The sequence below is a fragment of the Desmodus rotundus genome, chromosome 7, assembly GCF_022682495.2.
Source record: "Desmodus rotundus isolate HL8 chromosome 7, HLdesRot8A.1, whole genome shotgun sequence".
NCBI classification, from domain to species: domain Eukaryota; kingdom Metazoa; phylum Chordata; class Mammalia; order Chiroptera; family Phyllostomidae; genus Desmodus; species Desmodus rotundus.
This window is the reverse complement of record NC_071393.1, coordinates 14,546,202-14,569,272: the sequence shown is the minus strand read 5'-3', so window position 1 is coordinate 14,569,272 and position 23,071 is coordinate 14,546,202. Positions and strand designations below refer to the sequence as shown.

The window sequence follows — 23,071 nt, the reverse complement described above, 5'->3', positions numbered from 1 at the left end:
ATTCTGATATGTTTCAGCTGCTCCTTCCAGACTAGATTTTTAATAGCATTTTTAATGTAACCTATTAGTCTGGTTCCTCAAAGGTCACTTAAGAGTAGCTGCATCCTAAAATTCGTATTTTGATTATCAGATATTGTGAAATATTTTTGCTCTCTGAAAATTACTAGGTTTTATTGGTCAATGCTCTTATTACTTCCCACTTTTACATAAATTTCTGCATTTTTGTTATTTGTTTCACTGCAGTTTGATTTTTAGGGGGATTTCTTTCTTTTATTTTTTAAAAGATTTTATCTGTTTTTAGTGAGAGGGGAAGGGAGAGAGAGAGGGAGAGAAACATCAGTGTGCGAGAGAAACACTGATCTGATGCCTCTTGCATGGCCCAACAGGGCACTTGGCCTGCAACCCAAGCCATGTGCCCTGACCAGGAATTGAACTGGCAACCTTTTGGTTTGGGAGAGTGACAACCAGCCCACTGAGCCATACCAGTCAGGGCTGGGATTTCTGATGAATGCATTTAAAACTATACATTTTCTTCTAAGCACACTTTTGATTATATTTCCAAGAGTTTCCTAGGTCCTGTTCCTGTTTATCACTCTAAATAGTTTAGGATTTTTGTTTTGATTTTCTTTATTCTTCATTCAACATACTTAAGCAATTGTTATGTGTTAGGCACTGTGTTAAGAGTTGCATCATATCTAAAATAAACTTACTTGTAATTATTTAGCTGAAATTATTTGCACATGTGATCCAAATTTTTAGTTTGTGTTTGTGCCTGTCAACCTGTAATGTATGGCAATGCAGTGAATACAGCCTACAGATACAGGTATGATTCTGCTTCTACCTACTAATACTCAAGGTTTGTGCAGAAGTGCCAAGTACTAGTTCCAGCACTTTATATAACATTTGTTAAATGATATTTATGTCCTATACAGCTATTCTTACTTATTTTTCCCAATTGACTGGTCATTTTCTGAGCACTGTTATCAGAGTCCAGCTGGTTACACACACAATCAGAGCATCAGTTTTTGCTTTTAAAGGAATCTTTTATAGTATACACACCTTAACGAACAGTACCTCCATGAGGAAACACAGAGTTCCTACTGCTCTGCATCGCCCAAGCTTTGGTTGAAGGTGAGGGCCAGAGGATAAGATGGTGCTGAGTTCCTCTTCCTCCCTTTTATGCTTTAGAGGCAATATAATTGTGGGGAATTAAGAGCAAAGACTATTAACTGAAACTGCATAAATCAGAATTTAGTTTCCACCATTTACTAACTGTGTGACTTTGGGCAAGGTATCTAAACCTCTCTGTGCCTGTTTCCTTATCTACAAATGGAAACAGTAGTAAGCTAATTTAAAATGGTTTTGTGAGGATTAAATGACTTATTATATGTAAAGCCTGAGACAACTGGCACTATGTAAGTTAGTTAGCTATTATTAAAAGTTTAATTTTGAATTCTTCCTCTACCTCAGCACACAGGTAAGTTTTCTCCATGTTCACATTTGGAGCCAAGTACAAACCTCTGAATCATCACCTTTGCTATGAAAACTTTTTACAATAAGATTTCAATGTCTTCTTAGAGAATGCAAAAAAAAAAAAACCCATTAAACCCAGTTCGCATAAAAATAAAAAATTACTATCCCCTCAAAAGCTAAGAATGCGACAGAGCCACTCAGTTTTACATCAAGTAAATTAAACTCACTTCTGGATGCAACCCTTCTGCTAAAGTGAGGTATCTGGCTAGGAAGCTTACAGTTAAAATCGCTGCTACAACTTAAGAATAAAACCATGCAGCTGCCAGTGGATTTGGAGCCACACTCCTCATGCTCTGAGCCAAGTGTGGTCTTGGACCATTCTGGTCCACACAGAGACGAGTTCAGAGAGTGGAGTAAATGCTTAGAAACTTTTTTTGTAGTTTGTCATCGTTGTGACATTTTTACTTTGTACTAAAGTACTGGTCCTCAGTGGACTGGAAATAAAATCAGAGAATTTAAGAAGTGCTGCCTTAGAACTAACTCATTTGTGGCCCTATACCTAGGGTAGGCCGTGCCTGCTCACCTATTTTGAGTGGCCATCTTTTGGAGGTTAAGGTAGGGCAGGAAAACGACAAGGGCCAATGCTGCCTGCTCTATTGTGACAGGTTTCACCTGCTCATGCACTAATCAAACAAGGAGCAGTTGTAATTAAGCATTAGAGTCACTGAAGTTAAATTCCGTGCACCATCAATTCTGAAGGAACGGTCAGACTTAATTGCTGTACTTGGTGTTGTAAATGAGACATTTGGAATGTACAGATGCTTCTGGTCAAATGATTTTTAAATTCTATTTCGACAGGTAGGCACTCTTTCAGCAACCACAGAAAACCTCATTTCTGTGTATGTAGGCTACAGTTCCGTGTTCTCTCCAAAAACTTGATGAGGCTCTATGAATCCCTAAATGGCTGAAGGGGTAAGAGCAAGGGCAGGTAGCAAACGAAGATCTGTTTCTACTTTAGAAGTCAAGGAAGACCAGACCTCCACAGTTGAACAGCAACACTGATAGTATCCTTTTCACTAAAGGTTTGCAGAACCATCACATCATAAAGAAACCACCTTATAAGCCAGCCTCACCCAAGGAATGCAGATCAGTGTGATAGCAATCTTATCAGTTATAAAACTCCACCTCCACAGTAAGTCTTTACAGCAAATACTGAACTACTTAAAAGTAAAAGCAGACAATGTTCTTACACATCTGAAGAATTCTTAGTCCAATGCTACCAGCCTGGAAAAAGAGTTAGCTAGTACAGAATTCTCACTTAAGTCATGTCCACTAAGACTCTCAAAACAAAGCCAACAAAAATTCAAAGGAGTTATTTGAATTCAAAAATTCAAATAAAAGCCTTGGCCAGTGGCTCAGTTGGTTGGAGCATGGTCCCATAAACCAAAAGGTCATGGGTTTGATTCCAGGTCAGGGCACATACCCAGGTTGTAGGTTTGATCTCTGGTCAGGGTGCATACAAGAAGGCAACTGATTGATGTTTCTCTCTCTCTCTCTCTCTCCCCCCCTTCCTCTCTCTCTAAAAGCAATGAAAAGATGTCCTCAGGTAGGATTTAAAAAATTTCAAGTAATAGTTTACTCTTAAAAATTAAGAATAAAAGTAAAAAACCCTCAAAACATCTAGCAAAACAACACTTTAAAAAGATGTATCTCCGCCATGGCCAGGGGAGCTCACAGTTGGTTAGAGCGTCACCCCTGCACCCAAAGATTGGGGATTCGATTCTGGGTCAGGGCACATCACCTCGGTTCAGTCCCTGGTCAGACACCACGCCAATGTTTCTCTAAGATCAATAAACATTAAAAAAAAAAAAAAAAAGACATTATCTTAAAGACTCAGGTCAAATTTAACCAGATAGTTGCTCCATCCATTTGTAAGTGCTGCTACACTCACCGAAGCCAAGCATGGCACCTTATCAAGGTTAAAGAACTCATTAAAGTCAAATTCTCCTGGGGACTGCTCAGGTAAGACAGCATCCCTTGGCACTTCCTGATCAGCAGCAGGCTCCTGTGCAAGAATGACCTCCACCTCATCCTCTTCGGCCACGCCTCCATTGCATTCCACGATGCCTGAAAGCAAAACCAGGACAGAAACAGTCTGATCAAGTAAACTGCTGCAGACTTGTTCTGGGGCCTCAACCATCATCACACATGCAGAAGAGCCACAGATGACTTTAAAAGCAGACTTCTTGTGCTAGCACAGTATTTACAATAGAAAAACAATTCCCTTCCTACGGATGTTAGAGGAAGAAAGCCTTAATAACAAGCCAAAACACCATCGCGATGGGAGAAGGGTTGTGGTCCCTCCTCTGCCCCCTCCTTCAAGTTTCCCATAGTTTAGTGTAGCGATTTTCAACTGGTATGCTGCAAGAATTTTTAAAATATGCTACAGCTGACTATTTAGTCGGGATACTGACCTCTTTTCCCTTAGACTGTCAAATGAAAGAATAACAGCCAGCAGAACAATAGCCATCTGGTGTGAATGCCCAGTCTTGAACCATCAATACATAGGTCATATAGTAAAGTTGCATCTTATTGGTCACACTGCATAATACAGTTGTATCTGATTAACTGTTGGTACCAGAAATCCTTATGTACAAGTATAGGCACCAGATCTTTTAAAAAAGTCACTTTGGTGCAAAAAAGGGTAGGTAGTTACTATTTTTTATCAATCAAAATTGTACTTATTTTTTGTCAGATCAGTAAAAACTATATTTTTTGGTGTGCTGCGGAATTTCAGTAATTAGTTTATGTGTGCCATGAGACAAAAAAATTGCTGTAGTGGATGCTTTAACAAAAAATTTTTTTAGTTTTGTTGTTATTGTTATTCATTTTTACAGAGAGGGAAAGGGAGTGTGTGGAGAAAAACATCAATCAGTTGCCTCTCACATGCCCCAACAGGGGACCTGGCCCCCAACCCAGGCACATGCCCTGACCTGGAATCAAACTGGCAGACTTTTGGTTTATGGGATGACACAAGTCTCTTAGTTCTTAAGAATGGAACCAAATTAATCTGGCTGTCTTTACACATTCACCTGCACCGCCACATTGAACCAGGGTCCGGCAACCTCAGTTACTTATGTGAGACCTGGCATGAAGGCAATTTTCACTTGCCTACAGGATGGGTGTAGTTCATCTTTCAAGGCAAAGCTCAAACGTCACCTCTTCTGGGAAGCCTGTCAGCCTGTCCATTTTTATCCTACCTAGCAAAATTGATCACTGCCTTCTCGATAACCACGTTATTTCTCAAAGGTTTACCACACTGGTGAGACTGAACTCTCTGAGGGCCAGGTGACCTGCTCTAACTAGCTTTATCGTATCTCTAGCGTCTGGCATGTTTAAAATTCAGCAATGTTTGGTTGTCAGGATGGAAAGGTAAGGTCTAAGTGAAGCTACTAAGAACGAATGCTTAAGAAATCTAACATTTTAGTTTTAGCCACAATATGTACAAAAAGCAAAATTCTTAGGAAAAAAACCTTTTTTTTTCAAATAAGTACACTGAGAGATTCTAGGTATTCAACTTTTTAATCTGAAGAACAGAATTCCCAAAGCCCCACTCTGCAAAAGCACCTATATAAGAGATGCTTGTAGTTTCAAGATCACACAGCCATGAAGTCCTCCTAGAAAAACAAGTGCCAAAGCCTGGACCCATCCCTTCTCAAAAGTCCCCAATATTTACCACAGTTTTGAGACTAGTCAGCTGGGATATTCGAGACCACGACAAGATACATGTTACCATCTGTACCATCTGCACTGTCATTCCAATAATGCTTCAGAGACCAAAGCAGGGGCTATGTAACAACTGAAAGATTAAGCAGCTTGCTAATCCAAGGCGTCAAAACTAGTAAGTGGCAGAGGCTTCAACCCTAGGACACCCACCAATATTCTTCCACACCACAGGGGTGCCTGCCACCTAAGGACCCTGAGCATCCTGAGAGCCTAAGGCAACCAGGAAGATGACCCTTTGTCAGCCATGGATGAGGCAATGGGCAGTCTCTTCGATGGTCAGCACATGTCTATTGCCAACCCACAGAGACAAATGGTATTCCTTAAAGACTGACATCTGAACTAAAATGACTGCTTTGGCAGAAATATCGTCCTTCCTTTACAAAGAAACGGAGTGCTAGAAAAAGTACACAACTCAACAGCCTAACCAATGCCAAGTCTGTGTCCTTTCCACTACAGCAGTGCTTCTCTCTGACCCATTTTGCCCACAAGAACCTGCTGGCCCACTTCAGGCCTGACAAGCTGCAGTCAGTTTTGCTGTTTTGTGTCCCAAATTAAGGATGGAAGCCAGAAGAGAGTCTAGCATACATGAGTAGGAATATGCACTAGCAGACAAACACAACTGGCCATTTATTATGAGGGACTCGAAAGCCAGGGACCCAGGAAAGGTAACTAAGGACAAGTTTTATCACATATCAGAATGGAGGTATAATTTCATTACAGAGAATGCAAATCAAAATTTTCTTTTCTACTGGTGGAGGGTTTTAACAATTTCCCCCTTCTATATTAATATTTTTCCTGGTTGTAAGTGTAATACATATTCAAACTATTTCATTCATTACCATATATACATCAGTTAGCACTGGGCCCTGTATAGAGGGTGCTCAATATGTATGTTTTAAAATCATGTAGGCAAGGAACATGTTTGTCTTGTTAATGGCTACACTCCCAGCACTAGTATGTGCCTGCAGAGAACTGCTACATGATAAATTCAATAAAGCTGGAATACAGACAGAAAAATGGACTAAAGAGAACTCACCATCCCTCCCCCTCCTTTCATTCTTGCAGCTAAGGTAAAACTACAGGTGACAGTTGATCTTAAATACAGTAGCAGCTAGGATAGCCTAGGGACTTTCTGTAATTAACTAACGGAGTGAGCCAGGTACCACTGGATTCTATCTGAGGCTCTGCCATGAAACCCGTGAGACAGGATCTCAGGTTGCCCCTCTGTGCAGGCCTGCCTCTCTTTGCACGTGTAAGGTGAGAAGGTGACACCATTGATATATCTTGTGCCCTTTGGCTCCTCCGCTTGTTCATACAAGAATGGCTGAAATTCAGATCTCATTTTAGGGAGGAAAAATATACTTTTCTTACCACAAGCCTGATCTTTATCATTAGGAGAAAAGACTACATTTCCTGGTGCTGCTTTAGTTTAATTGAAAATAAGAGAAAGGCATATCTTGCTCTGGCTGGTGTAGCTCAGTGGACTGAGTGCTGGTCTGCGAACCAAAACGTCACTGGTTCAATTCCCAGTCAGGGCACATGACTGGGTTGCGGGCCGACTGATGTTTCTCTCACATATCAATGTTTCTCTCCCCCCCCATAAATACATACATACATACTTTGGTGGGGAGAGAGAAAGGAATATCTAAAAGGCAATTTAATACCAAAGTCTTTCAAGTTACCCATCAATTTCCTGCATCACCCTCAGGAAGAAAGTGTAACAGCATAAGATGAAAATTTCTACTGTACTTTAAAGATTGGGGGCGGGGGTATGTGTGTGCTTTCCCCCTTTTCTTTTTCCTAAATAAATTCCATTAGCTATTTTTATTTAAATATGTTCCAGCCTCATAATTTTAACGTGGTACTGATTAAACACTCATTTATTAAAATAGATTTCCTCTTTTGTTGCCTAGTATCTGCCAAAAGATTTCTTCCCAACTACACCTGAAAGAGTGGAAGGAACTAGAATTTACTGAGTTAAGTGTCCCCAAGAGGCTGACCTTTGATGTGTACATTTGATCTTCAATACTAAAAGTAACCCTGTCCTGGCTGGTGTGGCTCAGTGGACTGAGTGCCAGCCCGCGAACCAAAGGGTTGCTGGTTAGATTTCCAATCAGGACACATGCCTGGGCTGCAGGCCACATCTCCAGTAGGGGGCGCGTGAGAGGTAACCATACATTGATGTTTCTCTCTCCCTTTCTCTTTCCCTTCCCCTCTCTCAAAAAATAAGTAAAATCTAAAAAAAAAAGTAACCCTTAAAGTTATGAAATAGTCAGTCTTCACCTTACAAAGAAACAAGCCCACCTGTTGAGAGTTTTATCAAAGAGTATCCTTTTACTAGGCAGTAGCCCTGAAACTATAAAAACGCAGTCGAGCCACCTAGCTCTTCACTGCTTCTCCCCAAGTCAAGGGCTACCCACCTCAGAGCCAGGTTATTGCCCTGAAAATTACTAACGGTGCCCCCGCTCTGTACCAGGCCCCTCTCACACATTAGCTTTGCCACTCAGTTCAACAGGGGAAACACCTAACCTTACCTCATAGCTAAGAAAACAGTTTGGGAAAAGCCAAGTCATAATCAAAAGATCAAGGAAGGACCAACCCCATGGTGAAAAAGGTGAGCTCTGAAGCATAAAAGCATCTTCTTGCCCTGGCTGGTGTGGCTCAGTTAGTTGGGCATCGTCCTGCAAGTCAAGGGGATGCCAGTTCGATCCCCTGTTGGGGAGCATACGAAAAGCAGCTGATGGATGTTGCTCTCTCACATTGATGTTTCTCTCTCTCCTTCTCCCTCCCTCCTTTCCCCTCTCTCTAAAAATAAAATCTTAAAAAAAAAAAAAGCATCTCATTCAATTCCCAAGTTCACTAACTACTTCCTTAGTGTCCACAGACAAGTCACTTCAGCCCTCGGTGCCTCCAATTACTCATCCGTAAGATGGGGCATAAAAGCACCTACCTCATAGGGTTGTCGGAAGTATGATTATATGAACAAAATGCTAACCACCCTGTCTGGTACACAATGTGTGCTCAATAAATGAGACCCTTATTATTGCTACCTCATGTTTCTTAGTTTCTTATCTCTGTGGAGCCCTTCTGTGTACACAGTGCTCTTAACAAGGTACTGTGAGACTTTTCTGTTTAGCACTGTAGGCAGAACAAGTGGGAGAGAGAGTATAATATACCCCTTATAAATTCACGCTTAGGAAGCAGTTTCAAAATCAGGCTACAACTTTAAGAACTTGCTACTTCCTAATAACTGGTACCCATTCCTAAGTGTATAATTAAGTCAATTATAAGCACATCTCATTTAAAACAGCGAGCCTCCCTCCCAAAGTTTTTGCTGACCTTCCTTCACAGAAGCTGTCCGTCGCCTTGTTCTTTTTCTCCCCTTGTGATCTTCTTCCAGTATCTTATCATCAAAGCCAGTCAGCTCAATGGTTTCAGACTGACTTGTGGGTCCAGCTGAGAACCATTCTGGTTCTTCTTCTGTGTAGGAATCGTTTCTTCTACGCTCACCAAAGACACGCTTACTATCCCCAAACTCCCTCTGGAAAAGTATATAATGCAAGATAAAACAGTAAGATTCTAGTTAAGGTACTTCTACCTTAGTCAAGGCCTTGATGAACTAAGTAATGCTCAACAGTGCAATGAAGATACCATGCTGTAGACCTAAAGCCCCTCTCTGCCCTCATCCAGCTCTATTCCTCCCTATCTGGCTTAACAACGGGGCGCATTCACCCAGTAGCTCAAAGTAACCTGGTACAAATGAAGTGACTATTCAGTCCCAAAGTACATGAGGTGCCAAATAATCTAGAAGACAAACCCTGAAACGCTTGTCCTTGTAGTCCCTCTCTCGGTCTCTCTCTCTCAAGTCCCGCAGGTCCTTATCGCTAAGACGGTGATCCTTCTCAAAAGCCCTAGCAGAGATTATCCTGCCACTGCCAATTCTTCGTCCTCCAATCAGCCGAAGCCCATCACTGTCTTTCTCCAATGGGCTGCCTGAGCGCCGGGAGCTAACAGCAGCTGTCACATGGCAGCCTCCTCCAAAGCTTCGCCTCTGTGGGCTGAGAACAACATCTAAGTCATCTTCTTTTATGCGCTCTCGTGGATCTGGAAAGATGCCAGAAATAGAAAGTTAGGCAAATCAGCAAGGGCATTTTCCCTCTCCAGATGGCATGTCCATGACTGGTGGTGGTGGGGTTACTGGAAAAGAGTCACCAGTAAAACAGCTAGAGTAATGTGTACATCACATACTTAAATAAGACTGAGCCTTTTGCTTTTGTCAACTGATAAACTATAGGTTTCAGTATTTGAAAAAAAACTACTTAAAAAGTTAGAAGTGGCTTTTCAACAGATGGCATTGAACAGATGGATATCCATACGCAAACAAATGAACTTGAATCCATACCTGGTCACACATACAAAAAATTCAAAATGGATCACAGTTCTATGTGTAAAACCTGAAATTATGAAACTTCTAGAAGAAAATACAGGAGGAAAACTGGGTTAAGCAAAGTTTTCTTAGGCATGACACCAAGAGCCCAATCCCTTTTAAAAAATGATAAACTGGGCCTGATCAAAATTTTAAACTTCTACTCTGACAGGTACAGTTAGCCCTCTCCTAACGCTGTTGACAGGCTCTGCAAATCAGGTGAAACGACGTACAAAGAAACCAATTGTATTGGAGGCTAACCAACATTCCCCAGAGCTAAGTTCCTATGGCAGCTCATCGATGTTATAACGGAACAACACTGCACAAACGCTACTCAAGAACCCGGCCTACTAGTCAAAGAATGCAACACTAAGCCGCAGCCTGGGAGAAGATACTTCAAAGCATGTATCTGATAAAAGACCTGTATCCAGTACATATAAAAACTCTGAAATAAAACTCAGAAAACAATCCAATAAAAAATGGACAAACGATTTGAAGAGACACTTCACCAATGATATGATATATGGATGGTATCATCATCACCAATGATGATATATGGATGGCAAAATATGCATATGAAAAGATACTCAATTTCATTAGTCATCAGTGAAATGCAATTAAACCATACTTTGGTATCACTACACATCTGTTAGAACGGCAGAAACAAAAACTGATTAGGGCTCGCTCTGCCCACACCTTTCCCTCCCCCCACCCACCTCCTCCCAAGTGCATTACCACTGCCCTGCTCTCTCCTAAGCTCCAAGGGCCCTTCTTCCGCCTTTGTAACCTGTTTCCTGAGACTATGCAGCCTAGCTGCCTCACTTCCACTACCTCTGTAGCTTTCTAAATAAACTTTCTCTTACAACTTGGGGAAAAAAGACTGACCACTCCAAGTGCTGACACGGATGTGGAGCGAGTGGAATTCTCATGCAGTGCTGTAAAGTGGTATAACCATTTCTAAAAACAGGATGGCAGTTTCTCAAAACATTAAATACATCTACTGTAGGACCCAGCCATTCAACTTTAACCTATTTACCCAAGAGACACGAAAGAATGTGTTCCCATAGAGACTTGTACATGAACGTTCATAGTCAAAAACTGGAAACAACCCAAATGTCCACCAATACACAAATGAACTGTGGCAAATTCATATAATAAACTACTAGTAGGTCATAAAAAGGAAGAAGTTATTTATATACCTAACAACATATATGAATTTTTATTATGAGTGAAAGAAGCTAACCAAATATGAGGGGGGTCCCCATAAGAAACCCAAAAGTGTCTTCTGGAGGGTGGGCCCTTGCAGTACAGGCTTCCCCCCCGCTAGCTGAGTGTTCCAGGACTCATCTGTATCAATGTACCAGCTGGTGGTGTTGTGAGGGGCTGCATTTGGCTTCAGTATGTGTTTTTTGCAGACTCAACATGTTTGCCCATTTCATAATGGTGATTTATGAGCACACCTGCCCACACCATGCTGAGTGTTCAGTAGTTTTTGACCAAAAACAACATAACCCTCATGCCCCACCCTCCCTATTCACCCAATCTCGCCCTGACCAACTTTTTTTTGTTTCCCTGAAGAGAGTCCTCAAATGGAAACAATTTGCCAATGTGGAAGAGGTGAAACAAAAAATGGTGTAAGCACTAAAAGGCATCAAAATCAACGAGTTCAAAAACTTTTTTGAAGCAGTGGGAAAAATGTCACAATAGATGTATCACATCAAATAGAGTACTTCGAGGGTGACTGAAGTTTAAACAAGAATACACAATTTTTTTATTTTTAAAGACTTTATTTACTTATTTTTAGAGAGACAGGAAGGGAAGGAGTAAGAGAGGAAGAGAAAGAACAATGTGTGGTTGACTCTCACACACACCCAACTGGGGACCTGGCCTGCAACCCAGGCATGTGCTGTGACTAGGAATCGAACCAGCAACCCTTTGGCTTGCAGGCCAGTACTCAATCCACTGAGCCACACCAGCCAGGGCTTAAATACATAATTTTTTATAAATAAATTCTGGGGTTTTTTTGGGTCCCCCCTCTTGGTGTATGCTGTCTAATTTCACTTATTTTAAACTCTAGGAAATGTAAACTAAAGTACAGTGACAAAAAGCGATCAGTGCCAGTTGGGGCAATTGTAAGGAAGGGACTCAGAAGTACTGGGGCACTTTTGGGGGGGATGATGAAATGCTTATTACACTTTGATTGCAGTAATGGTCTCACAGGTATATACATATGTTAAACATCAAATGGTACACTTTATGTTCAGTCTATTGTACACCTGTATCTCAATCAAGGTGTAAGAAAAATAAGCATGTCAATATACACAAAAGTTCCTCCTAGAAAAACCAGAAAACTGAAGATAAGTCTAAGCGAGAAAAACCTTAGTCCTCTCACCAGAAACAGTTCCTAAAACGGGTTGGTATGTGCTTTCCCAGAACTTCCATGTAGTGCCTCAGTTTTTTCCAACACAAGGTATAATACGGGCAGTTTATATAACCTGGCAAACACATCTCCACCATGTTTTTAACAGATAAACCATTAACACTCACACATACTCAAACTCGTTTCTGTTGTTGGGACATTTCGGTCGCTTCTAAGTTTTCATCGTTTAAATAAGGTCTGAGGCACATCTTTAATGATTTGGTTAGGATAAATTCTTTGTCTGAGGGGCATTTCTGCACTAAGTGTACTGACGGATTCTGTGTAGAAGGGACTTAGAGCTCAAACTAGAGTCACTCCTGCTTTTTTTGCTTAGTTTCAAATGTGTTTTATGATGGGTCTTCCTCTGGAAAGGAATTCCTCTTGCATTGAGTTCCTTGACTAATTTTTATATTGCCAGGTCTCCAGTTCACACCTCAGTATCTATTCTAGTTTAAAGGGGTAAAGGTGTGGAAGATCAAACTTTGCTGCAGTCTCAAACCATATCTAAACTCTGTATTCAGATGATAATCCATTATGAACCGAGAACTGCAAGAGCTGATTTATACCTGAGGACTAGTCTCATATGAGAGACTACACATAACCAGATTTCCAGCACAGCCTGAAGCTCCCTATCACAGCTAACTCAGTAATCCATGGCATGAAAGATATCAGTACTTTTCATTTGAAAGCACATAGCCTAATATGTCTACTTTCCACTGCTACACAGGAAGGCTATGATTTTACTCTGCTAATTGAGAAAAATCCAGTGGGTAAGTCAGTTTCCTGATAATGACACTTTCCCTCAATGCACAAAATGCTCACAGCTAAGAATGAAGCCAGCAGCAATGAACATTGTCTCCAAAATTGCTGCCCCCACTTCTGAGTGACTGCGTGCTCACCTACTATCCTGCGCACCAGGGAAGGCCGGTCTGTATCCAACTCTTTTTTCACACTTTCCACTGGTGAGCTTCTCCCTGAAGCTGGGTAAAGAGAAGCATGCCATTTCTCAGGGTCCCAGACGCCATCACTACAAGTCAAAGGGTACCAAGAGTTAGCACTTATACCCTTAAACCACACATGCAGTCTAATTTTTGATCCTTCTTAATAAGTTATGAAAATCCCTTTCCAATATAAAATGTCATGGCAGCCATCAGAACAGTGATATACTTTTAGACAGAAACAAAAATAATTAATTCAGTAATACTTTGTTGTTATTCACGTACCACCAGTAGTCACATGAAAACCAGTGGTCTGTGCATAAATGAAACTATCGGATCACAAACTTTGGGGTGCATGTGGGTTACATTAACTATGCCTGTCCTACACAGAGAATATGGCTCCATAAATGTGATCACTCAGTTTATTAAAGATGAGTACAAGGGAGAAAAAACTCCCTTAATTCTCTCACTAGAAGTAGCTCCTTGAATGCATGGTGTGTAAGTTTTCAGAACTTTATGCATAATCTTAGTTTTCCCCACAAGCTCTTAAGAGCCTAAAATGTGTGGTTTGGGCTTTATCTTGTAACTCTTTGCCTAATGATGGGGTAGCAGGTGTGCAGAGCAGCTTTGGAGCCCAATGATCTAGTTCTGCCACCAACACCAAGGACATCCTCGACAAGTTACTGAGCTATGTCCTTTAGTCTTCTGCAGAAAGGACTTACCCAACCTCAGATGAGACAAAAACAACACAATTCTTTTTCTTAAATTTATTGATTTGGGGGCGGGGGGAAGAGGGAGGGAAGGTGGGGGGGGAGAAAGGGGAGAGAGGGGAGGGAAGGATGGAGGAAGGGAACGGGGGGCGGGGGGGAAAGAGAAAGAGAGAAAGACAGACAGACATTGATTTGTTATTCCACTTAGTTATACATTCACTGGTTGATTCTTATTTGTGCCCTGACCAGGGATTGAACCTGCAACCTTGGCTTGTTGGTATGAAGCTCTAAGCAACTGCTACCTGCCCAGGGCAACAATACAATTTTTAATTTACCAAGTTTGTAACAAGAAATCGACTAGAAGAAGCAACCTCCTTCTCCCCCCTGCAATACCTGTCGTATTTTTCAGAGAGGCATGAAGGCCTTTGTTTGGAATGAGGGCATTCTTTTATATCCAAGAGCTCCTCCTACAAAGAGAAATCAAATGGTGACTTTGAATAATATTTCACATACTTATGACTTATTTTATTTTTTTAGTAATTAAGTGTCTATGTTAAGTATTTCATACAGTTCCTGTTTATACTTATTTCGGAAAGGACTGGAGTAAGTTCAAGGTTCTTAGAAGAAGCTCAAGCAAAACTGGCAAATAACTTAATAGTGATCAGTCTCTTGCTAAGACACATTCTCACATAAACCGCTACCCAACAATACATTCCACAACAACGATTGCTCACCAAGGCGTGGAAGCGCCAGACACAAAACCTCAGCTAACGTTACTACTCTAAAACACATTAGGTGCCAATTTGTAAGGAGACAGATTTTTTTTTTTCATGTAAAGTTGCAAAAACAACAACAACAACAAAACCCCCACCAAAACATCTATATACCATTTGTGTGACTTGCCTGTTAACATTTCCCCCTATTTGCTTCAGCATTTAGACTCTTTAAATGTAACATTTTTTTAAAGCATTTAAGGTGAAATTGCACGAAGTCACGTTCTTTTAAGTATTTCAGTGTCTATTTCCTAAGAATAAGGATATTCTTTCACAGCCTCTCATCCGGTTCCATCAGAGAATTAAGCCCTACAGAAAATTATTTGAATGACTGTTTTTCCATTCTCCCAAGGAATATACTTGGCCAGTTATCATTTTAGATGTATACGAGAGAAAAATCTGTTATATACAATGGATGCCTTAGGGCATTAGGGCTTATTTCTGCAGAACATGGTTAAGAAGAGCTGTCAGTTTTATATGACCAGTTATCAATAATATTTTTATACAGCCTACCCCTCTGGGTCCCAATTTTGTCAACTGACCCAATAATGTCCTTTATATTACTTTTTTTTAGCCTCCAGTACAGGATCCAGTCTAGAATCAGATAGTGATTGTCATGTCTCTTCAGTCTCTAATCTGGAACATTTCTGCAGCTGCTCCTGTCTTTTGTGGAAGTCTACTTTCATTTTCTTTAGAGAGAACATTATTCATTATGGATTTGTCTGTTTCCTTGTGAGTCCATTGAAACTGAGCACCCCTGGTGCAGAGCACTAACTTAAGGGATGTGTCCATCTCAAAGCACTGCCTCTGGACACCCACAATGTCCATCTGCCCCTCATCAGTCATGTTAACGTTGACCACTTGGGCCAGGCGCTCTCCAGCTTCTCTGCTGTTCAGTTACTCCTTTCCCCGTGCGGTTAGTATGCAATCTATGGGGAGACGCTTTAAAATCACCCAGATATCCTGGTCTTCATCGAAATTTCCGCCTAAAATTTAGCATCTGTGATGGCTCTTGCCCAAACCAATCTTGATTTTTCAACTCTAGGCCTCTCTCCACATTTACCAGCCAGCACACGGCAGTCCCCTCTAAACACAACCTCCTCTTTATTTACCTACTTATTGGCATGGGCTCACCAATTCCTAGTTTTTCCAACGGTCTGTAATTTATGTCTTAATTATTTTGGTGCTCAAATTGTGAGCCTCTTCAGGCTGGCTCCTGTGTCCTTTTGACATATGCCATCATTAAAAAAAAACCCCAAAACCCAAACACTTCCTTACTTTCTGTCTTATCTTGTACCCATCCTGTCCTCGCCCTGGAGCCAGCCATTCCTCTAAGAAATCCTAGTTCATCTAAGTGGGGAATGTGCAAGAAACCAAGGTCTGGAGACTGGGTATCCTCGTTTGCTTCTTGGCTCTTTCAGCAGAACTAGGAATGTACATTTATAAATGCACTATATATACACTAACATACACACACTTGCTCATATACATAAAAACCACTGCCTCCTTCTTATACACATTTTAACACTTTCACAAAAAGGTAAAAAAAAAAAAATCAACCCCCAAATTCTCAGCACCAGTAAAACGCCCCAACTGCCTTGAAAAAAAACCACATGCCCCTGTGCTGTGGCCTCTGCAATGCCCCCGTCACGGGCCCTGCTGCTGCTCTGGTCACTGCCTCCCACGTCTTGAGGCAAATATGGAGGGACAGACTCACTCTCAGTCTACAGGAATCACTGCACGTAAGCATGCAATGAATTCGCTGTCTTCAGACACGTGAAGCATGTAAATCAGGGGTCCCCGACCTCTGTCCTCCCCACCTGTCAGTGGGCACTACTCTCATTACCGCCTGAGCTCCACCTCCGGTCTCCCCCTCCCCAACCCCAGTCTGCGGAAAAAACTGTCTTTCAAGAAACCAGTCCCTGGTGCCAAAAAGGTTGGGGATGGCTGATCTCAATGTTGTCTCTATGATAGCAAAACACACTAGGACCAGATGCGATTTTAGTTTTAAAACCGGAATATTAGGCATTTGCATTTATTTATGAACTATGTACTGTTTTTTGGATAGAAATACCTGGGAAAATTGAGAAATTTCAGATAAAGTGAATTCCAAATATAAGAAAATGTCTAGATACTGCTCTAAATTCTGAAACAACTGTCAAAGCACTGATATACCACCTGTAAGAGCCAGTAAAGACTGGAGTCCAAAGAAATCTTCAGGGCAGACACAATGTCAAAGACGCAAGGGTGATGCAGATTGGGGGGGGGCCGGGCAAATGGACCGACAGGACTTATGATGACAGCAGCTATCAAAATACAGAAATCCTAAGGACACGAGTGCTTAAAACATTTCCCAGTAGAACAGGAAGGGCCTTGCAATATACAGGAAACACATACATACACTATAGGAAAAAAGATTATGCAGCAATTTTCTGCTATTAGAAGCAACCCCAAAGTTGTTATATATTCCCTGACTCCACCACCCTCAAATCCAAATATTAAACTAAGACCCCTAACATACTCTTAAACAAAGGGCAGTACATTGCATATGTAAGTATGCATATTCTCAATATATCGATGTTTCTAAACAATAAGGCTTTGTTTGAAACTTTTAACCCCAAAAGGTACTAGGAAGCCCAAGTGACAGGTGTTCTCTGTTACTACTACAGCTACTGCTGAAACTCTAATGACTTTATCTATTTATTTACAAGTCAACTGGGAAACAGTAACATTCTAACGCAGCCACTAAAACATGTGGGAAGAGTAAATGTTCTATTTGTGGTAATAAAAAAAAACATTTTAAAAAAGGTAACAAATAGTCTTAAAAAAGGGAAAATGAGATTAAGGAGCCAGGACAACTAAATGTAACGGTATCCTGGATAGAATCCTGGAACAGAAAAGGGGCATTAGTTTAAAGCTAAGAAAATGTGAACAAAGTATGGACTTCAATTAATAACAATGTATCAACATTGTTAATTGTAATAAATGTACCATACTAATGTAAGGTATTAATAATAAGGAAAACTGGGAAGAGTTTAAGAACTCTATTTTCCCAGTTTTTTTGTAAATCTAAAAATGTTCTAAAAAATAAAGTTTATCTCTACCGCACACCATATTCAAAAATTGACTCAAAGTGTGTCAAAGATATAAATTTAAGAGCTTTAACTATAAATTTCTTAGAGAGAACAGAGGTGTATAAATCTTTGTGATCTTACATTAAGAAATGTTTCTTAGCTATGGCACTGAAAGCATAAACAAAGGAAAAAATAAATTGGACTTCAAATTTAGAAACTTTTGTGTTTCAAATGACTACTCAGAAAGTGAAGAGAGCCCTGACTGCACGTGTGGCTCAGTGGATTCACGTCATCTCACAAACCAAAAGGTCACTGGTTCGATTCCTGGTCAGGGCACATACCTGGGATGCAGACGAGGTCCTTGGTTGGGGGTGATCAGTGTTTCTCTCTCCCTCTTTCTCCCTCCCTTCCCCTATCCCTAAAAATAAATAAATAAAATCTAAAAAAACAAACAAACAAAACAAAACAAAACATTAAGCCCTGGCTGGTGTGGCTCAGTGGATTGAGTGCCGGCCTGTGATCCAAAGGGTTGCCTGTTCAATTCCCAGTCAGGGCACATGTCTGGGTTGTAGGGCAGGTCCCCAGTTGTGGGCATACAAGAGGCAACCACAATTGATGTTTCTCTCCCTCTCTTTCTTCTTCCCTTTCCCTCTAAAAATAAGTAAATAAAATCTTTTTTAAAAAATTGAAAAGACAACCCCCAAAACAGGAAAAAATATTTACAAATCATATATGGTAGTCTCCCCTTATCCACAGTTTCAGTGTGAAAATATTACATAGAAAATTCAAGAAATAAAAAATTCTAGGTTTTAAACCGTGCGCCATTCCGAGTAGCATGACAAAAATCTCATGTCACCCCGCTGCATCCTACCTGGAACAGGGAAGTCAAACATCCACACTGTTCGTACAGTACAAGAAAATATTTTGAGAGAGACCACATTACATAAGTTACTACAGCACATTGTTATAATTAGTGTATTTTATTACTACTGTTAATTTTTTACTATGCCTAGTTCATAAATTACACTGTTAAAGGTATGTATGTATGTATGTATAGGAAAAGAACACAGTACATTTAGGGTTCGGTGCTATCCATGGTTTTGGGCATCCACTGGAGGCACAGTAGTATTCCCCACAGGTAAGGGCAACTACTGCATCTGATAAGGATCTAGTATCCATAACATATAAAGAACTTGTACAACTCAACAACAAAAAGACAACCCAATTTAAAAATAGGTCAAAGATTTCAACAGATTTTTCTGCAAAGAACATACACCAATGGCCCAAAATCACATGAAAGATGTTTGACGTCAACAGTCATTAGGGAAATTCAAGTGAAAACCACAGTGAGACACCACCTCATGTCCATTAGGATGGCTCTTAAAAACACAAGACAAGACAAAACAAAACAAAAAACTAGAAAGTACTGGCAAGGACATGGAGAAACTGGAATTCTAACATTGCTGATGGAAATAAAAAATGGTGCAGCTGCTGTGAAAAACAGTGACAGTTCCTTAAACAGTTAAACACAGCTACTATACGACCCAGCAATTCCTCTCCTAGATATGTCAAAGAGAACTGAAAAATTACGTCCACACAAAAACTTATACAAAAACGCTCATAGCAGCATTTCTCTCAATAGCCAAAATGTGCATACAACCCACGTGTTGTTTCCACCCAACTAAGGAAGGATAAACAAAATGTGGTAAACCCATAAAATGGAGTATCATTTGGCAACAGAAAGGAATAAAGTGCTGCCCTGACCAGTGTGACTCAGCTGGTTGGGCGTTGTCTCCCAAAGTGAAAGGTCGCTGGTTCGATTCCCGGTCAGGGCACATGCCTGAGATGTGGGTTCCATCCCAGGTTGGGGTGCGGTCCAGGTTGGGATGTGTACCACAGGCAACCAATTGATGTCCTTTCTCTCTCCTGTCCCATCTCTCTAACAAATATAATATCTTAAGGAAAAAAAGAGTAAAGTACTGATATATCCTATAACCTGATCCTTGAAACATTAAGTGAAAGAAGCCAGACACAAAAGGCCATATATTATGAGATTCTAAGAGTAAATCATAGACTCAGAAAGAATGACTGTCAGGGGCTGGGAAAGAGGGTAGTGAGGAGTGAGTGAGTACCACTGGACACGGAGTTTCTACTTGGGGTGATGAAAATATTCTGGAACTGTACAGTGGTGAAGGTTGCACAACTCTGGGAATCTACTAAAAACCACTGAGTGGTGTACCTTAAAAGGGGTGAATTTTATACTTGTGAATTATATCTCAATGAAGTATTTTTAAGTAAATAAAACTGAGAAGCTCGGTTACCAGAAGATGTTTTGTTTAATTTCTCTTCTTACAGACTTACTGCTCTAACACAGATAAACGTCAACTATTCTCAGACACAAGAGCTGCTCGGGTTGGTAAATATTTTAAACTTTCTCGCCCATAATATTCCAGTTTTCTCTGTTGACTTTAAATGCTTGGCATATACGAGGTATGACTACTCAAGTGACTGACTATACAAAGGCCTGTAGGGCCACAAGACAGAGCAGTGAGCCAGCTGCACGCTGGCATTAACTATGCCAGCAGAACCATTTGTGGCAGGGTACACCTCTAAGTGCAATAGCTAAACACACCTGTCTATATAGAGGAGGAAGAACCACTTTCTTCAATAGTAGGCTGAGAATTGGGAAAACAAAGCAATTCTTGGATTGTAAAAGCTGCTGGGAATAACATTAAACATTTAGGTAAAACTATACTTACAGTTCTTGAGAGCAGAGCATCTCAAACCAGTTGCATGGCTTCAAGGAAACAATATACAAAACTATGCATTTCTGCAGTGAGTGTTTATACCTTCAAAAGATCTTCAATAGAGGTTAAGAAGTAGTGTTTTAAACTGATCAGGTTTCTCAAAATGTGACCCATTTAGGGAAAAATGAGAGATCCTCTTCATGGGGTTTAGAGAGCTGAATCTGCTGGCAAAGTCTTAAGGTGCATAAGATGGAATCCCAGCCTGAGAGGATCCCCCAGCAACCAAGAGCTAAGTTAATATGAAGTTTTTTTCCTAACTATCTACTGAACATTCCCCGTGTGTGTGCCAGGCTTAGTGTCTTGCATAGGCAAATGACTCTTGTCCCTGTCACTGCTGACTGACCCAATATTTCATTCTACCAAGTTGCGTGACTTTACTGAAAGAATTAGAAAGCTTTTAAAAACAGATCACAATGGGGTAATGGCATCCATAGATGTTACGCAGGGCAGTGGTGAACTAACACATAGGGGGCGCATGGGATAGATTCTAGCATCTCCCATTCATGAGGTTTGTTGCTGAAGGGGAATCCTGTATAACAGTTCTTACAGGAAAGTCAGGATTCAAACTGGATCCTGCAGAGCTGATAAGCAGGACTCAGCACTTGGATTCACCCAAGCATCTAATGGTGACTGATTTAATGCAAAGACTTTCTTCTGTTGAAAGAAGTTATTTGAAAGTTAGAAAGGGAATGGAAAAAAATGTTAAGCAGGTAGATTAAATTATTAGAAGGAAACTTAATATTTTTACCATTATATCTTCAATAGGACTTTCTGGTTTCATATTAAAATGGAGATTGTCGCCGTGACATTTAAAAAAACAAGCATCTTGATCTAAAATTGGTATCTAAAAGAGGGATCATTTAGTACCTCCCCTTACTCTTTTAGGTCGTAAGCAGTTTGTAGCACTTATTGTGTGCCAGACACTTTTCTAAACGCTGGACATGCACTTTCTCATTTATCCCCCACAAGAATCCCTGTACGAAGACACCATTCCACTTGCATTTTAAGAGGAAAAGGGTAAGATTCAGAGAAGCTAAGTATACAGCAGAAGGCCACACAGGTTAATTGGCAGAGTGAGAGATTCAAAACCAGGCACTGGGGTCAGTGGCTCCTTACCTCCTCTCCAACTGCCTCTATTGACAGGACATGAGACGGCACTTAACCTCCCCCAGCAGCTGTCACTCAGTGTTGTGTCTGTTCCTGCCCACCGGGACCACTGGGAACTCTAAGCTAAACCTCCACCTTGATGGGCAGGCTTTCCCTAAGTGGGCCTCCTCTCACAGCACCCTTTCCTGAATCAACAACTCTGCTCCTAAATTTCTATGTTAAGGGTTACAATGATGAAATGGGTGGCCCCTTACCTAGCTAGACGTTCCCACCATGACTGAGTAGGAGAGGATGCTCATGGGGACAAGGGTCCTGAATCTTCCATTTTCACAATGACATAGAATTGCAACAGGTAGAAGAGAACAGTTAGAAGACAGTATCTATGGTGCTGCCAGCCAGGCCCCCTCTAACAACTCCCCAGATAGTTAGGTTTTCTGGACAACTGAAACATTAGGATTGTATGACTTTTCAAACCATAATTCTGCCTTTTCCAATGTAAACAGGCTTCCCTACTTTCACATTAGCTCAAGAAGTTTTCAGTCAAGTGTGTCACTGAAAGGCCACCCGTTACTACTCAACTCAGTTTATGAGAGAAACCTATGAAGTTATCAACTGAGACCTTTGTACAGGAAAAGCCAACTATATGACTACTGACTTCAACCTAGGATTTAAAACACGTTTCCTCTTTTCTTCTCAGAAGCTTTACTGACTTCAAGTCCCACCACTTGAGTTGCTTGTCCATTTTCTTACTGGTTTTAAAGCAAAGATTTAAAAATGGCCCTATCACTGTGATCAACTGCCCATCAGCCACAAATTAGGGTGGCCTCTTTTAAAGATCCCTACAGAAACTGATGGCTAAAATGGTGTCAATTCATAACAAATCAAGGCAATGAAGATCACATATGAAATTAAGCTCTGATAATCCAACACCTACTCTTTAGATTTAACATGCATGATTAACACTGGTCAGTATCAAATTAATATTTTGAGGGTCCTCTGCTTTTATTTCCTATTGCTCTGGCAGGTGGCAGCATTTAATCAGTCCATGGCAAGACACAGGAGCAAAGAAAGAACAGCACTAAATATGCATACTCCTGGGATCTCAGATCAGCCTGTTTTGTTCACTTGAAGGAAAAACATAGGATCTGAATTATGGGACGGTCCGAAACATTTCTATTTTGTATTCCAAGCAGACGATGGCTTCACTAATAGAACAGCAAGCACTATACCTCAAGAACTGGTAAATAAGGGCCTATGATAAAAAAAAAAAAAAACTGAATGGGCACCAAAGTTTTTTCACTAATAAGCACCACTACCTCCTGTTTCCTAACCCAATGGTCTCAAACTTGAATCAGAGTCAGAATTCCCTGAAAGACTTGTTAAATGCAGACTTGACTCAATACCTCTAGGAACAGGGCCTGAGATTTTCTATTTCTAACAAGTTACCAGATGGTGTAAAAGCAAGTTCAAAGACCACACAGTGAGAACTACTGTCTAAACCCCTTTTAATCTATGACTTTGACGTGAGACCTCACCCTACAACCTCCAAAAGTCCTTC

General features: G+C 40.8%; 1 protein-coding gene across 4 annotated transcripts in view; it reads right to left on the bottom strand.

The window, feature by feature from the left end:
• EIF4ENIF1 (eukaryotic translation initiation factor 4E nuclear import factor 1) overlaps positions 1-23,071 on the bottom strand; it is a 42,250-nt gene that overhangs the window by 15,372 nt on the left and 3,807 nt on the right. For all 4 annotated transcript variants that reach the window (XM_053928500.2, XM_045200980.2, XM_045200979.2 and 1 more), the window contains exons 3-7: positions 14,146-14,219; positions 13,004-13,131; positions 9,077-9,363; positions 8,599-8,800; positions 3,425-3,600 (exon numbers count right to left, since the gene is read on the bottom strand). In XM_053928500.2, the coding sequence (XP_053784475.1) occupies positions 3,425-3,600; positions 8,599-8,800; positions 9,077-9,363; positions 13,004-13,131; positions 14,146-14,219 (867 nt within the window). The remainder of the gene's footprint in view (positions 1-3,424; positions 3,601-8,598; positions 8,801-9,076; positions 9,364-13,003; positions 13,132-14,145; positions 14,220-23,071) is intronic.